Here is a 17,050-nt window from a genome sequence, read left to right as displayed (position 1 = left end):
TAAGGAAGACATTAAAGGTACTAAAAGAAGGATGGGATTTCCAATCTTTGGTAGGTTCATCTGCTGTCTATTCCTCATCATAAGGCGTGACAGGACATCTGTATCAGTTCCATAACTTCAGGCTGGGTTTTTTTTTTTCTTCCTATACAAAGGACTAATATTTTAGGTGGAAAATAATGGCAGACACTTGACAACTAACTCACTGAAAAGGAGGCAGGTGAACATCTACAGTGTTGAGACTAGGATTCAGCTTTTTTGTGGTTTATTTCCTCAGCTCCCCAAAAATCATATGATCTTCAGCAAGAAACTGAACTTGTCACTGATCACAGGGGAAAAGAACAGGGATCCTTCACGGGTTTTTCCCCCCAGGATTTTCACATGGTTCTTCTCTTCTAGGTTTTCATGACCAAGCTGCAGTTTCCAGCTCTGGAAATTTGCACTGGCACATCACAAGTGACTCCTGACAAACCCCCACTATGTAGGAATACAGCCTCAGGCTCCGAGAGGCTAGCCAACCCTACGGGAGCAGGGCTAAAGAACAAAAACCCCTCCAAGGGTAGAATGTAAGAATGATCAAACAAAAGAGTCCAGGAGGCAAGCATGACAAGAACCACCAGAAACAAGCAGACAGAAATAAGGACAAAAGAATTAATAAGGGCGAGAAGAGAAGGAATGATTCTCTGAATTTGGGGAATACTGAAACAGTCAAGTTTGGAAAGGAAGCAGGGGAGAGATGTAGGTCACTTCTGTACTATTCATTTAATCATTTGTTAACCAGGGACAACCCCACTTATTAATCTACTGAAACAATACCGGGATTAATTCCCCATCTGTGCGGCACCTTCAAAGCCTCAAACAAAAGCTCCAACGAAACTGAGCATTTTGCTCAGTGTTTGTTGTAGTAGCAGGTTTACAAAGATCACCGCCGGAGCAGTCCTATGCATAGACAGGCCTCTAGTCAAAGTTACAAAGTTCCCACAAGGAAAAGCTTTGACCTCTTGGCTCCAACACAGCAAAAAAGCCTTCTGCAACATCTACACGTACCTGCCTGCCTACTTTAGCGCGGACAAGACCTCTATGCAAACTGAACTGACTGCAAATCTCTTCTGCCCAAGATATCAACATGATCAAGATCCAGACAGGCACAGAAAACTAAGTGTATTTAATTGAAGCTGATGTTGGGGGTGGGAGGAAGGGGAAAGATGATTTGCCAAAATGCAGATATGGCCCAGTTCTGCCAGTGGACACACCACTCATTTCATGACAATGCACAAATCACTTCCTAACTGATCCTTGTCCTTGTCTCAGGACCTCCCCTCAGCAGCCAACCACAAAGAGGGGATGATACGCCTGCTACTACTCTTGTAAAATCAGCTGAAGATATACAAGTTAATTCTGCGAGGAATGCATGTAACAAATACTCACTGCTGGAGCTTCCCGGAGTACTGAACTGGGAAGTTTCAAGGAACTTTCGAGGTGTGGACAAGTTAGTAACATCCATAAGAGGTACAGAAGAGGCGTCTTTCACAAGTGAACTGTGTGAGGGAAAAGAATTAAAGCAAACAGTTTACTATTATTTACAATCTTAGCTCACTACAAACAATCGTTTTATTTCTTCAGTTTGTAAGCCTAAGCAACAGACATACATAACACACAGTTTTGATACTAGACGTTTACAAAATCTAACTTAAAGCACAAGTCTGCAGCTGAATAGGAGTGGGTGTGTACATATACACACATTGGAGTAAAAAGGGGAAAACCCAAAAAAGCAGTGATGAGGCAACACTGTCATATCAAAGACAAAATTCGGTATCCTAAGGCGTCTCTGAATTTAACAGCACTCTAGACATGTCTGCTTGGTCACAGCAACACGGCAACTGGTCAGGACACAGGCATGGTGGAGCTTGCCATAGCACATGATTATTTCCCAACAGACACAGTCACCTCCAGCACAATTGATCACTGCTAGCACTGTGACAGATTAACATGGAATTGTTAAGACCGTCTGTCAACCTACTTAATCCTTCAAGCTTTTCTAGTTCCCACTAGAAACCTTCACCCTTTTTCCTCCCCTTCAAATTCCTGGTCTGTGCCCACCTACATGCATCCCTCTCCAAATGAACCTTCTTTCTCAGAAAGTAAAAGCTTTTTACTTGGGCATTTTCACAATAAATCCACATAGTGTTATTTGCCAAAAATGTGTCATGCTGCCCCAGCCGCACAATGAAAGGCATGAAGCTGGATGTGGCAGGGGAATGAAAGCAAGAAATCATTTCTAAGAAAAAGTAGTGGAGAAGGCTCCTAAAACAGAACTGAGTACGTTCCCTTAGAGGTCAAAATGCTTACAGAAACCTGCCAGAACAAGAGCTAAGCTTACTATCCTGCATAAGAACCACCTGTACTCCCTATACACCTACACCACCATCCTTACAGGGATTAGCCATGCACTTAAAACCAATACAAGAAATAATTATAAACGTTACTGCAGCCTCGTCAACAGCCCATCTAGGGCAGCACACTAAAACAAACCAACAAGGCTGTCCTTGATGCAAGAGTTCACGTTATCAAATATCAGTTACGTGCAACAGGAAATGTGAAAAACACATAGAAAACAAGGAAAAGATAAGGGTCCCTGCAGCAGTCATACCAAACTGCAGTTAATTAGCAATCACATAGTCTGGGTACACCAAAGCTTTGTGTCTGTTTTTAATTAACAGGATGAGTAAGGAAGAGACTGATGACTTGCTAGCAACCCCCCTTCCTAGAAATTTCAACTTCAATCAATCCATCTTCTATTTCAAAAATTCATTTAACATAACGCGCTCTCTCCTCTTATTTTTCGTAAGCATTCTTTATTCCTTCTCGTTATAAAATGCTAATTTATCTTTTCTCTGTATCTTTATCATATGCTGACTCCCCTTTTACTCCCCACCCGTTTATTACCTCTCCTACTCTACAGAAGTTATCTTCCAGAACTTTGTCTCTCTTTTCTAGCCGCTATCTTCCTTTCTTCCCTCCCAACAACTCTACTGCCCTCAAACTTAGAATTCACAAATTTAGGAAAAAGTAGCCAGGCACCTGTGCTTAAGCTGAATTTCACTGATCAGAGGCACCAACCAGGTCAGAAGTTTCAACATCTTTAAACTACCTTAGAAACACAAACAGCCAAGACACTACTCAGGCACTTCAACATTGTGGCCTCTGGCTGGCAACCTTATGGTTAGCTCGAAGTCTTTTAAACCTTGTTTGCTAGAGAAGATTAGCAATTTTTCCCTGTGTTCTTCCCTTTGCCTGACCTGAGCCTCATGATAATGGCATCCGTAGGAAAGGTATATGCATCAGAGAAGGAAAAGAACACTAAAAGGAACTGACCTCATCACAAATTTGTCAGAAGCAGCCAAAAACCAACAGAATCACTAAGCAAAAAGTGAAAGAATGAGAATCATAGAATCGTTAAGGTTGGAAATGACCTCGAGGATCATCAAGTCCAACCACCAACCCAACACCCCCAGGCCTCCTAAACCATGGCCCCAAGGGCCACATCTACATGCTGTTTGAACCCCCCCAGGGATGGTGACCCCCCACCTCTCTGGGCAGCCTGTGCCAGGGCCTGACCACGCTGGCAGGGAAGACATTTTCCCTCATCTCCAACCTAAACCTCCCCTGACGCAGCTTGAGGCCGGTTCCTCTCGTCCCATCACTGGTGACTTGGGAGCAGAGACCAACCCCCCCCACACTCCAGCCCCTCTCAGGCAGCTGCAGAGAGTGAGAAGGTCTCCCCTCAGCCTCCTCTTCTCCAGGCTAAACCCCCCCAACTCCCTCAGTATAGACTAAGAACACACTGTTCACAGGCTCAAAGATTCAACAACATATCTGGAGTTTTTCTGCTCCCACAGCAGGAACCATGAGAAATTCACTTACCAAACATTAAAGGTTGACTCAATGTAGCCCTCCCAAGAAAGTTCCGAGCTATGAAAAGGAGGATGTTGTCCTCTTCCCTCCCAGACCCGTTGCCCTCAGTTAACATCACCCCAAACCCACCTTATTCTCCCTTTCTCCTTGGTGCGTTGTCCTACTCGGTTAGTTGATTTGATGTAAAGATGACGGTGTAATTCATCTATCAGGACTAAGTGCATGTTCATCTTCTTGCTGTGGAGCTCCAGTCTCAGATCGCTCAATCCCTCCACCTGAAGAAGGGGGCCCTCCAAGGAATCCACCGCCGACACCTGGAAGGAGAACACATGTGACAACTTTTAATGGTCAATTCATTCATCTCTCAGGACTTTTCGATTAGGGGAGTGTCTGAATACCATGATGATTCTATCCATAAACCCTTTTAAAGCAGAAGATGTTTCAGTAGTATTTCTTTATTTCTATTCCTAAAAGAAAAGTCGATATATAAAAAGGGTCCAATATCCGAACAACTCCGATTTAATGAGCAGTCTTCAAATATTTTGAGCTTATGTATGAAACAAGTTAAAACACAGTTCATTAAATAAAAAAATCAAAGCACAGTTTATGACAAGATAAGAGGATTATCAAGTAGAAAAGTATTAGAAAAAGATACTGGCAATGATGTTTGATTGTCTTTATTCTTTTCATTACAGAAACACCAACAAAACATTATTCCCAATTTTATAATGGCGAAGAAATGGCTTAAATTTTATTGTCTGAAGTGATGTCATGACATAGCTGAAAAAGCTTCAGAGGCCTCATCTTCAAACCTGCAGAGCTGCAATGTCATGTAACTACACAATTTAAATAAACATAGACATCAGTTAATGAAAGCTATTGCTAGTCCAAAGGTACTTTGGAACTCTAAAGAGTGTGGGGTGGCTTTTATGCTCGATTATTAAGGCTCAAATTAAGGAAAATAACTTTATACAAGTAACAATCAGTGATCTAAGCACGCAGTAACATGAACAGACCATAGGTAACACTTCTCTGCTGGTGCACGTCAACAGTGACCAGCTGACAGCCAGCGAGCACTAGACTGAGGAAGGTAATTTCCATTTATATCCTAGAAACAAATGTGGACAAAAGCCATCAAGAATGACAAATCAGCACATAAAACCAACACTAACAATTTTATCTCTTCTCCCAGTTTACTTGCTTTTCTATATAACCGTCCTGGTTTTGGCTGGGATAGAGTTAATTTCACAGTAGCTGGCACAGGGCTGTGTTTGGGATTTGTGCTGGAAACTGTGTTGATAACCCAGGGATGTTTTAGTTATTGCTGAGCAGGGCTCGCACTGAGCCAAGGCCTTTCCTGCCCCTCACCCACCCCACCAGCGAGTAGCTGGGGCTGCACAAGGGGTTGGGAGGGGCCACGGCTGGGACAGTGACCCCAGCTGACCCCAGGGATGTCCCACACCATATGGTGTCATGCTCAGCGTATAGAGCTGGGGGAAGGAGAAGGAAGGGGGAGACATTGGGAGTGATGGCATTTGTCTTCCCAAGTCACCGTTATGCGTGATGGAGCCCTGCTGTCCTGGGCATGGCTGAGCACCCGCCTGTCCGTGGGAAGGAAGGAATTAATTCCCTGCCTTGCTTTGCTTGTGTGCATGGCTTTTGTTTTACCTGTTAAACCAGCCCACAAGTTTTGTCACTTTTTCCCTTCCGACTCTCTCCCCCGTCCCACCAGGGGGGAGTGAGTGAGCAGCTGGGGAGGGGCTTGGTTGATGGCTGAGGTTAACCACAACACTAACAGAGCACTTCCAGTTACTAGAAAGAAAAATTATAACAACAATGGTATCCCTCTGAGTTTCCCAAATCTCAGTGCTAATGTTGTAAGAAACTAGAAATAGCATATTTTACATACAGAGATTGAAAATTTTTAAAAAAAAGCAACCATTCCCTAATAACTGAAGATCCTATTAGTGAAATAGGACATTCACTTGTGCTTCAGGATTTAAGTTTATAGCAAACCTGTCAGCGAAACACCAAAAATGAAAAGCAAGGTGATACAGTAAGTAGACAGTCAAGCTAAGGTCTGGTGCCTTAATACCAGTAAATATTAACTATATTGAAAGAACATCTATCAACAATGTCTTACTTGGCTTGCCTCCAAGTAAAGAATGACCCTGAAATAACTTTGGGGCAGTCAGGCTTTTTAAATTACAAGCAGTTTCTAAGAGGAAGCTCCACTTTTTCCTTCTTGGCAAAATTTTTCAGGAGGGAGTCCCCAACTATGAAATTCTTTTCTCTGCACGGATGACGAGAGCATGTGGTTGCCGCTGATCTTTAGGCTAGAGCTCAGTCTTCAGAAGGCCTTTGTGTCACAGTATTAATCAGAAAGGACTGAGCTGGCTCCACCTAAGCCCACCAATGCTGCAACTTCAACAGCATTTACAGGGTGGGGTTCCTACTGCTTGACATAAAACACTATCCACCCTGCCTTCCCAGTATGTATTTGTGAACAGTTATGGAAGTTTGGCCATAACACATCACAAAACCACACCACAGATGAAGCAAAAAACCAAATTTGCTTCTCCCCAAAAAGCTGACATGCCTGAGTACGTACAAATAGAGAAGGCTCAGCAGCCACACGACACAGCTTGGAAACCTTTGGCTGAAGCGTAAGCGCTAATTTTTATCTTCTGCCTTTGGCAGGTAGAGATATACCCCAACCTTCCCAATTCCAAAGGCACTTTAACCCCCCCCAGTCACTTCAGGGGAGTTGCAGGCATTCATCACTGCCCTGAAAGCTGTCAGCAATTTCACCAAAGCAAGAACAAGATCAGGAACAACATTTGTCAAACTGAGAAGCTGAGAGATGAAAACGCAGTGAGGGAAGAACTGAAAGCGAGCAGGAAAATGGCATTAAAAAGGTTCCAAGACACACAGGAAAAGTATTGCCTAAAACATAAGCAAAAAAAAAAAAGTCTAAAGATTTCCACTCAGATCACTTGGCTCTATTTTTACCTTCCCAGATCCTAAAACTATTCTCAAAACTAATTATTAAGACCAACACACAGCTCTCAAACATGTCTTTTGAGAAAGAAATGGAAGTCAATTGTTCACTGTGCTTTAAAAAAGACAAAAACAAAGCCAGAACAAACCCAAACGCCCCATATTGTTATACACTGAACTTTCTTCTTCTGGAAAAAGCTGCCTTTTGGGGTTTTTTTTTGGTGGGCTTTGTCAGGTGGGTTTTTTTGGCGGCCTTTCTGACACTTCATATTTGCAGTCAGACAAGCTGGAATTTACATCCGTGATAAATGCCACTTTCCCAGCGACTGAACTCGCCAGGTAAATAACAGGCAAGTTTCAACATTATGCACACTTGGAGCCCTTTAACTTAAGGGAGCCCCACTCCCGTAAAGCCTCCCTTAACCACTGTTTTATTTTCCAATATTTCACTCCCCATTACCACCAACTATCAAGACAGAGCGCAAGAGAAAAGCTGTAATGTTCAGAACAGTTTGGGTCTGGAAAGTAATTGCAGGCTCAATCCAAGTTCATGGAAGTCAAGGTAAAGGCTCAAATTGGTTTAGGTGACAGCAAAAATGAACATGACATTAAAAAAGAAACCAACCAAACGTTCTTCCCTTCTGTTGTTTTTATTTACAGAAAGATTATTTCAGTCCTGGTAACGAGCAAGCTATAAAGAAACACCCCAGATTATATTTCAGAATACAAAATAAGAGATTAAAACATTTGTCTAATTTGTGCGCTGGATAACCTACCACAGAGCAGTAGCATAAGCAATCACAATGATGCAAAGATGTCCACAAAGAATGCACAAAATTAAAAATACACTACAGGTGGTTCATAGAATCATAGAATGGTTTGGCTTGGAAGGAACCTTTATGGTGATCTCATCCAAACCCCCTGCAGTGAGCAGGGACATCTTCAACCACACCAGGTTGCTCAGAGCCCCGTCCAGCCTGATCTTGAATGTTTCCAGGGATGGGGCATCGACCACCTCTCGGGGCAACCTGGGCCAGGGTTTCACCACCCTCAGTGTAAATAATTTCTTCCTTATATCCAGTCTAAATCTCCCCTTCTTTAGTTTGAAACTATCACCCCTTGTCCTGTCACAACAGGCCTTGCTAAAGAGGTTGCCCCCACCCTTCCTGTAGTCCCCCTTTAAATACTGAAAGGTTGTAATAAGGTCTCCTCGCAGCTTTGTTCTGATGTTGTTCTAGAATAACATGGTTCTAACAACGGAACTGTTACAAGAAAAACCTTGACAAGCTTGTGTTTCACCCTGCTATCCCGAGAAAGATCAGTTCTCAAACCTCGTTTTCAGCAAATAACCACACCATCATCACAAAGGCTTTGCTCTCCAGAAGCAGAGAGATTAACAGTTAGAGATGGACGGAAAAGAAAGGGAAGCAGAAACTGAATAGGGAAAGCAGCAAAAATGACAACTGCTCTGTTGACTACTTGGAAGCACAAGCAGAAGTAGTTTCCAGCTGGTTTTGTTTGAAGTCCAAGTATCCATCTGGGCCATGTTAACAAGCTGGTCAACTATCCTGAGAAACAGTGAGGTTACAAAGGGACGTGGAAGATCACCACGGTGGGTCAGCTGAGAGCACAGCCAACACCACGCACAGCCAAGAACAATAAGCTGAGCACTGAGAGCAAGACTAGAAAGAAATAAGACTTTTTAAACTGAATTCATAATGGGGACTATGTCTATCATTGGCAAAGTTTAGACGAAGACCAGAATTTTATGCCCCTGCTCAGCTAGTGACACACCATCACTTGTATTATGCAAGAGACCCAAATATATGATAAAAATACTTTCAACTTCAAAGATCAGAGAGATTTATTTACTGTTGTGTCATCAACTCATCACTCAACTCAGGCATATCATTTCAACTAGTTGTTCTTGACCTTTTCTCATTTCAAACCCTGATATGCAAAAGGAGCCAGATGAGTGGGAGACAGGCTGCCCGAAGCAGTAACAGGGCAGAGTATAACAAATACTGCTCTGCAAGAAAGTGTTGCTGTTCCTCAAGTTAGTAGTGATTCCTCCAGTTAGAGAGCCTTCATTTAGGAGAAAACCCCTTATCTTTGGATTTCTATTTTTTACTGCAGATGCCGCTCATCTGAGTACAGTGTAAAGAACAAGCCAAGAAAACGATGCATTCTAGCAAGAAACCGAAGTGTTGGGGGTTGAATGTATTGATATTGCTAACACCATTCCTGAACATAAAAAGCTTTTCACATTTTAAAAGGCAACTGTCTTCCTCCCTCTTCAATACTAAACTTCAAACTACAGGGATTTTATATTTAAATTGTATCTATTATTTTTCCACTCATTTATTACAAAGTTATCTGCAGTCAGACAGACAGAAGCCCTTCACTTCTAATTATTTGTATCACTTATTACAATTTTAATTTTATTACTTTGAACAATTAAGAATAGAAAAACCTTACGAGCTACAACATTTCCATATCAGTTTTAGTACATTATAGCAAGTTTTCAATTTTTTTCAGTTCACCAGCAGTGTTTTGAACACTCACTTCAGCAGAAGCAGTGCTGGGAAATTAAACAACGCTACATTTAGAGAGGTAGTAGAAACCATCCTCCTGTCCATCACTAGAAAGACCCAGCTTCTCTGATTGCCGTCTTCTACCACATTCATCTCTGCTTTACAGACCTTGTTGTAAATAAAAATTAAAAGGTTTTTGAGCCTTCTTACATGGCACCTGCTGTTAAGGACAGCAGTGAGGCCAAAGGCTATCCACACCTAGCAAAGAGTGATCTCAAATGTGCAACTGCACAATCCCCAAGCACGAGGATGAGAACTAATTGTAGTAGCTCAGAAGCACGCTGCGGCCACCGAGCAAACACCGACGTGTAACGGCAGCAAGCACAGACTTCAACACTTTCTGTCAGAGCAAATCAAAGAATCCTGGAAGTTAGAAATCAGCATCCATAGAATTGCTAGAATAAAATGCTGATCCAGCTCGGAAGGGACCTGCTGAGGTTCCCCATCCAACCCCGTGCTCAAAGCAGGGCTAACTTTAACATTAGATCAGGCTGCTCAGGGCCTCCAGCCCAGGTTTGAAAACCCTGCAAGCATGGAGATTCGCAGTCTCTCTGGTCTCTTGCTCCTGGTGTTTAACCCCTCTCAGGGGAATAATTTTCTCCTTACATCCAGCCAGGTTCTCCCACAGAAACTGGTGACGGTTGCCTCTCATTCGTTCATTGCGCACTTCTGAGAGGAGCCTGGCTCCATTTTTCCTCAAATTCTTTTAGATAGTCACGGACAGCAAAACCCCACTTTCTTCCACAGGCAACCTTAATTCCTACAGCATCTTCTTATACATTGCGTGCTTCTAACCCCCACCACCCTGGGGGGTCTTCGCTGGACTCGGTCCTGCATGCTTCCTTTTCCATACAAGAAATCATATATACCTTTCTTGCAGAGGGGCCCCAAAACTGGACATGGTGCTCCAGATAGAGCCCCCCAAGAGCACAGCCCCTTGCCTCCATCTGCCTGGCTATCATCCTGTGAACACAGGAGTGGGACATCCAAGTAATAGGACACAGCGTGGTTCGGCACAGTACTGCACTAGCCATGAAGTCCGCGAGGGAACTGAACCTTGTTTTCCCTGTCACCGCACATCCGCTGAACTGAGGGTGCAATTAATACATCACCTCTGCTTTTTGCTCTTTATCCTCACTGTGGTGAGCGCGTTGGATAATGAAGATTAAAGATGCTATAAAACATGCAACGGGATCATATTTAATTAGATTTTCTCCCCTTTCTTTTCGCCCCTCAGCTTAGACTAGATTTCCCAAGTAGTTACCAGTTTTTTAATCCTCCTATTACTTACTGCGTGCTATTCAGACCAACAAAAGGACTAATAGATGCAGAATTGTATATGGAGGGAAGAGTTATTACTACAAGACTCTGGTTAAGACTGATAATGGAACAGCAGCCTTTTTCAGAAAAACTGAAAATTAGATGTAGAGGAGAGAACTAAAAGTGGTTCAAGGGTCCAGAAAAAGCACCTGAGGGTCCTTCAAGGCTTTTACACCCGCCCGGCTTAGCTAATTGGAATGAATAAGTGATTATGGTTTTTTTTCTGAGGGTGGGAGTTTGGGGTAGGAAATGGCATTGCGTTTGATTACCTGGACACAAAGATAACTATAGGTAAAAGAGCTCCCCAACATTCTACGGCAAGAGAAAACAGCTGGAAGGTGAATCAACAGACAAACATCCTGTTATTCTTCTTTTAAAAAACAGATTTACTGTGAGCAAACAGTACCAAAAGAAACGGTAGCTAATCTCTACCACCACTTTTTTTTTTTTTTTTTAAACTCTGAAAGAAGTCTGTCTCTCCCACTGAAAGCCATACTTAAGTACAGAATAACTGTATTTAGTCAAATAATAGTAAAAATATTGGCCTGGATTACACAGAATTTGGTTTAGATCGTCTGTGAGTTAGTTCTGATGTTAAAACCTACTTATCTATATCTACTAATTATTACCTACAATAATAAGTTGCAACCCTTTAGAAAATAAGGATCAATGAAATAAGCTGAAAAAAGAGCTCAGTTTTGTATGAGCTAAAAATTGCAAGTTTATAGAAAATAACTGTGGCACCAGAACCATTACGCAGCTTGTTTAAAGGTCACAGTCAGTTTATAGTCGTGCTTAATTGCCTTAAAAAGAAAATGTAACTAAACAGTTGCCTATCATAACATCCAATTTGGAAGGTTTTAATTCAGCGTTTTACAACAAACTAGAACCTAAGTACCAGCAAGATATTTGTAAAAATTCTTCTTTCCTTCCTGACTTCGGCCAAAGTTTTCCAATCTGCTTGCAATTAAACCTACGTATTTCCTTAAAACGTTTTTCAACAGTATTTTAGTTTTCCAAAAAGCACTGTAAGAGATGTGAAATGAGAGGAATTATTTTAAATTCTAGACCTCCACAATGCTGGAAGTCTATGAGCAGAGATAAAAATGAAAGCCCTCAACTAGGTGCTTCTACAGGGCGAAAAAAACACCAGAATAATGGTTGTTCGAACTAGAAAACAAAATGCTTTGTCTGGGATTCCAGCCTATTCTGAGTTCAGACAACAGATAGGAAAACATGAACAAACAACTGAGAAAGGTTAAAAGAAAACAATGTGGCAGGTCACAACTTGAAGGAAAAAAAAGTCAAGTCATACACAAACACAGTATGACAAAAGGTAAAAACCTGAACCCTCTGAATAAAACAGCAAATAAATAGTAGCAACCTAGAAGGTTTAAGCTGCCTTGCTGGATGAATAAAGACAATGCTGACATTTAAAAGGAGGATAATTGATCTACTCTTTTACAAGGAACTCGCTTTCAAGAAGTACAGGAAAGGAAAATTACTAAAAAAAATGGCTTAAATGTGTGTAGCCAGATCTAAACAAGCTGCTCACTGAATTCAGTTTGCACCTGACACGTGTGAGGATCTAACACGAAAAGTTTGCTTAAGAAACAGGAAGGTACTCACACTCCAGCTGTTGGGGTTTTACACCGGGCAAAAAGGCAGAGTACCTACAAACGATGGTCTCTATTCAAAGAATTTATCACGTGATAAATTTAAGAGCAGATGATGCATTAGAGAACTGATCCTCCAACTTTCTAACACCGCAAATGTATCTAAAGGACACTGAATTACACGTGACAAGGAATGTTCCAGTGGGTCGTTTTGATTTGGGGTGGCATGCGGCACCCCTGTTCCAACATATTTAAAGAAACCAGCAACTCCAAGCGGCTGGAGACACGCTCTTGGAGGGGAACCTCTCTGAGGGACTGCAGCATGGAGGTGATCCACGCTGGAGTAGGGACACCCCCAAGGGGACTGCAGTTTGTGGGTGACCCACATCGGAGCAGACGCTCTAAGGAAAACTGTAGCAGAGGAAAACCTGAAGAACAAAACTAGCGCAGAGGAAACCAGTACGAAGCAGAGTAGCAGAAAGAAGCCCTCACAGATGACACTGACTTTCTGTGCCACCCATCGCTTCATCAGAGGAACTGCGACAGATTGGGCATAAGCCATGGAAAAAATAAGGTGAGAAGAGGGAGGGAAGTAGAGGTGTTGGACTTGAATGACACCTGGAGAAGACTGAGAGAACATGTTTACTTAAGTGGTTTTTGGTTGTGTTCTCTTTTTCCCACCTCAAAACCCAAATCGCTGATCAGAAGTTTGTGTTAACTAGCAATAAATTAGGCAAGAGTTCCCGAAGTCGAGGCTGTTTTGCCTGAAAAATTCCCTTGTTTTCTGTGGATGATGGAGAGAATCACACAAAATCACAGAACAGTTCAGGTTGGTAGCGATCTCTGGAGGTCATCTGGTCCAACCGCCCGGCTCAAGCAGGGCCACCCAGAGCCAGCGGCCCAGGACCACATCCAGACGGCTTCTGAATATCTCCAAGGAGGGAGACTCCACAACCCCCCTGGGCAATCTGTGCCCGTGCTCCGTCACCCTCACAGTAAAATGCATCTCCTGATGGTCAGAGGGAACCTCCTGTGGGTCAGTTTGTGCCCACTGCCTCTGGTCCTGGCCCTGGGCACCGCTGAACAGGGCCTGGCTCTGTCTCTTTGCCCCCTCCCTTCAGGTATTTCTGCACATTGATAAGATCCCCCTTGAGCCCCCTCTTCTCCAGGCTGAGCAGTCCCAGCTCCCTCAGCCTTCCCCCACAGGACAGATGCTCCAGCCCCCTCGTCATCCTTGTGAAAGCAGATAACATCCAGAAAGCAGAAGACTCTTGAGTATTTTGAGCCTCCACTGCTGGAAACACATAATGAATAACTGATTAAGTCTGCTTTTATATTGCATTTATATTTTTTAATTAGAAGCTTGACGTAAGTCTTGTCAAGTAAGCCTGTATTTCATCTGTAAATTTGTTCACTATTTTGGTTGCAAGGTGAATCAAGATGAAGCTGAAAAGTTACTGCCTTTGAGGGTGGGACATCCAAAAAAATGGGACACGTGGAAAAATTGCACCCAAGATGCACGTAAGAAATCCAAAGACTGGGAATTGTCTGCTAGCAAACTGCCAGAGGGCAGCGTACAGCATAGAGTGAATTGGTAGCAAGACAAACCAGTGACCATGAGCTAGCTAAGACAACCCTGAACTTAAAGAACACCCAGATAGACCCAAACCAGGGAACCTTTAGCTAAAAAGCATGGAAAATATGAAAAGCACACAGATTAAAGAGAGGTATTCCTGACTGTCACTGCCTCCTTCCCCTTAAAAACAGGAAAAGGAGAAAAGGTACACTGGACGTGAGGATTAATGAGTAGCTGTAAAACACTGATGAACAGTACCGAGTGTTGATTAACATACTGGATATTAAGATGATGGAAGAAATTACTACCAATTTTGTTCACCTTTAAACAGCCTTGTAAGAATTAACAAGCTAAAAGCAAACAAAGAGCTATAAAATACTGAGGACTGAAGAAGATGATCCCTTGCAAGATGATTCCTCCCCTTCGTGAGATAAAAGGACTTGCTGACCAAAGCATGCAGAAGGGGGGAGACTGATACAGATGACTGAAGCAGAAAGGGGAAGAAGTTTGAAAGACTAGATTGAAAGATTCTGAGCTACACACAGAAAAAAAAGTGCTCAGGTCACAACAAAACAGCTCACCCTGAGATAAGTAGTCAGTGTGAGCTTATTTGATGGGGGAAGGACAGGGAAAATGTACACATAGGAACGTGGTAAAAGGGTTACTTTTTGTTCGTGGGGTTTGTTTTCTCTTAAACATGGCACCTTATATTAAGACTCCCACCAGCACAGCCACAAGCATTACTGAAACGCAACCACTTCCACATAAGGAGGCAACAAGCAGCCGGCCTATGGCACCGTGCCCAGCGGTAAGGAGGTGTATTTGAAGGCTAAGGAGTAACACAATTCTTTTTTAATGCCTTAACAGAGCAGAAGAGTGTTTTCCAGAGAATCAAATTCCAGCAAGCTGAACTCCACGGTTTTGCTTTCTAAATCAATCATCCCATCTAGTCTTACCTTATTTTCTTCTTCCCCCAAAAAAAGAAACCTCAATATTACCATTTACAAGTACAGAGGAGGTCTACTAGATGACAGCCATGTCCCTACCACTATAGTACTGCCTTAATTATATTTTACAAAAGTTACTTTCATATCTCGTACTGATAAGACTACTGCTCCCACTTCCTGAAAATGCCAAAGCAAACCTGTTATAAACACATTAACACAAAGCACAAATGTCCTTTATTTTTCTTAAGCGCTTAAACGGCAACGACCCAATCTAACTTACTGTTTTCCTCTACAAACTTTCAAATATTTATAAAATTATGTTCCTCACTTGCTGTCCTTTACTCCAGCTACATAAATTTAATTCTTTCAAATTTGCCTTAGTCCTGTCACCCATCAACCATTCTACTCCCTCCTCCACTCGCTGTAATTCATCAATGTCTTTCTAGTAATAAAGTGCTGAAACTGAAAGCAGTGCTCAAGGAACAGAGGGGCTAAAATCCATGAGAGGGGATTATCCAACTGCTCCCTTGGACTTTAGCACAACACATGAGCAATTTCAATAACAGTATGGTCAAATGACTTCCCTGGAATGGGAACGCCAGAGTATGTATTGGCATCGTGGAATCGCCGGAAACTTTTTCCATTAGAGTGACAACTCGATGGAAATGAAAAATGTCTTGCCCCAGTACCTGTGATAGTTGCGTGCCTCAAATCGTCAGTAGCTCCTGGGCAATAGGAGGAAATTAGCAAACCAAAGATTCAGTAACATCTACAAGAAGCACATCAGACAGCTCAGCTACAGAGCTCACTGCCAGAGGACAGCGTTGAAGCCACAAGTTTAAATTGGTGCAAAAAGTGACAGGGACAAATTCAAGGAAGAAACGGCTATTGAGTGCTATTTGGCCCAAAAGACACCAGCTTTTCCGTCAAAAGTTGCATTTTGCCAAGTGCTGGAAGCTCACAGAGTGTTTTGGGAAAGGATTGCTATTGCTTGCTCTGGCCTAAGACCGCCTTTGGTCTGACCTTGCGCACACATCTATATTAAATCTCACTGGAGCACTGTCATGGACTGGCAATACAGCTGTAGGTATTGTGAAAGCAGTAAAAATAAAAAAGGCTTTTCCTTCCACTTACTATTTCCATACTTTTCTGTCTCTGATCTAACGCATTCTCATTTAGTCTTAATTGCCATTAAGAAAAGGGTGGTTTTTGCTCTATCCCAAGCCTTCTCTCCATACGAATGATGTCTAGAACAATGGGGTCCTAATGCATTAAGGTAAAACATCAGGATTTTCCTTTTAATGCAAACCTGCAGTTTCCCAAATTGATTCTCTTGCTGTCTTCAAGACGACATTTCAAGTCTTTTCCATTCCCCGTGTCCCATCTCTCTGTTGACAAAGCAATCTTTAACTCCTTTCAATTAGCTCTTCACCTATTAATTTACTAGCTTCTTATGACAGAATTCATAAATTCACAAAAAGTAAAATTAACTGTAGCGCAAGACAACCACTGCCGCCTCCTCGAACAGGCACACTGTCCACACATCTTCATTTATCAGCTGTTCAGCATAAATCTTCCTCCAGGTCTACATGACAGTGTTTCTTCTATGAATTCATTTTGAAAGTTACTTGGTAGCATTACACCTTTACTTCAGTGAGAATTTTCTAGGCTAAAGTCGCCCTAAATGTTCTAAATGCTTTACTAAAAACTAAATTTATTACACCTTGTCACCCACCATTCTCTAGCTTTAAAGTTGCATTTTAAAAAACACCATCAGATTTATCCACGTTATTTTATATTGTCCCATAACCCAATCTATCTTCAACAATTTCTCTTGGTGTTTGTTCCAGTATTTTGCTATGGGCAGAACTGTGTCTGTACAACACAGAGTTTAAAAGAGAATTCATGAAAACACCAGTAATTACTGGAAAAACATCCGCTGTATTCAAATGTAAAGTGATAAAAGTGGAAAAGGCTCCAAGAACGAGGTCCATAACATACCTTGATAATAAAAATTACAAACAACATCAATGGCAAAAGAAATATTAACCCGAAGGTATGAAGTACTACCGGGTTCATGAGTTT

General features: G+C 42.2%; 1 protein-coding gene across 3 annotated transcripts in view; it reads right to left on the bottom strand.

The window, feature by feature from the left end:
• Positions 1–17,050, bottom strand: part of EXOC4 (exocyst complex component 4) — a 426,451-nt gene that overhangs the window by 376,533 nt on the left and 32,868 nt on the right. For all 3 annotated transcript variants that reach the window (XM_075081692.1, XM_075081693.1, XM_075081695.1), the window contains exons 4-5: positions 4,042–4,226; positions 1,426–1,535 (exon numbers count right to left, since the gene is read on the bottom strand). In XM_075081692.1, the coding sequence (XP_074937793.1) occupies positions 1,426–1,535; positions 4,042–4,226 (295 nt within the window). The remainder of the gene's footprint in view (positions 1–1,425; positions 1,536–4,041; positions 4,227–17,050) is intronic.

The sequence above is a fragment of the Phalacrocorax aristotelis genome, chromosome 1 (assembly GCF_949628215.1).
Source record: "Phalacrocorax aristotelis chromosome 1, bGulAri2.1, whole genome shotgun sequence".
Classification (NCBI taxonomy): domain Eukaryota; kingdom Metazoa; phylum Chordata; class Aves; order Suliformes; family Phalacrocoracidae; genus Phalacrocorax; species Phalacrocorax aristotelis.
The sequence above is the reverse complement of the archived record's forward strand: the minus strand, read 5'-3'. Positions and strand labels throughout refer to the sequence as shown.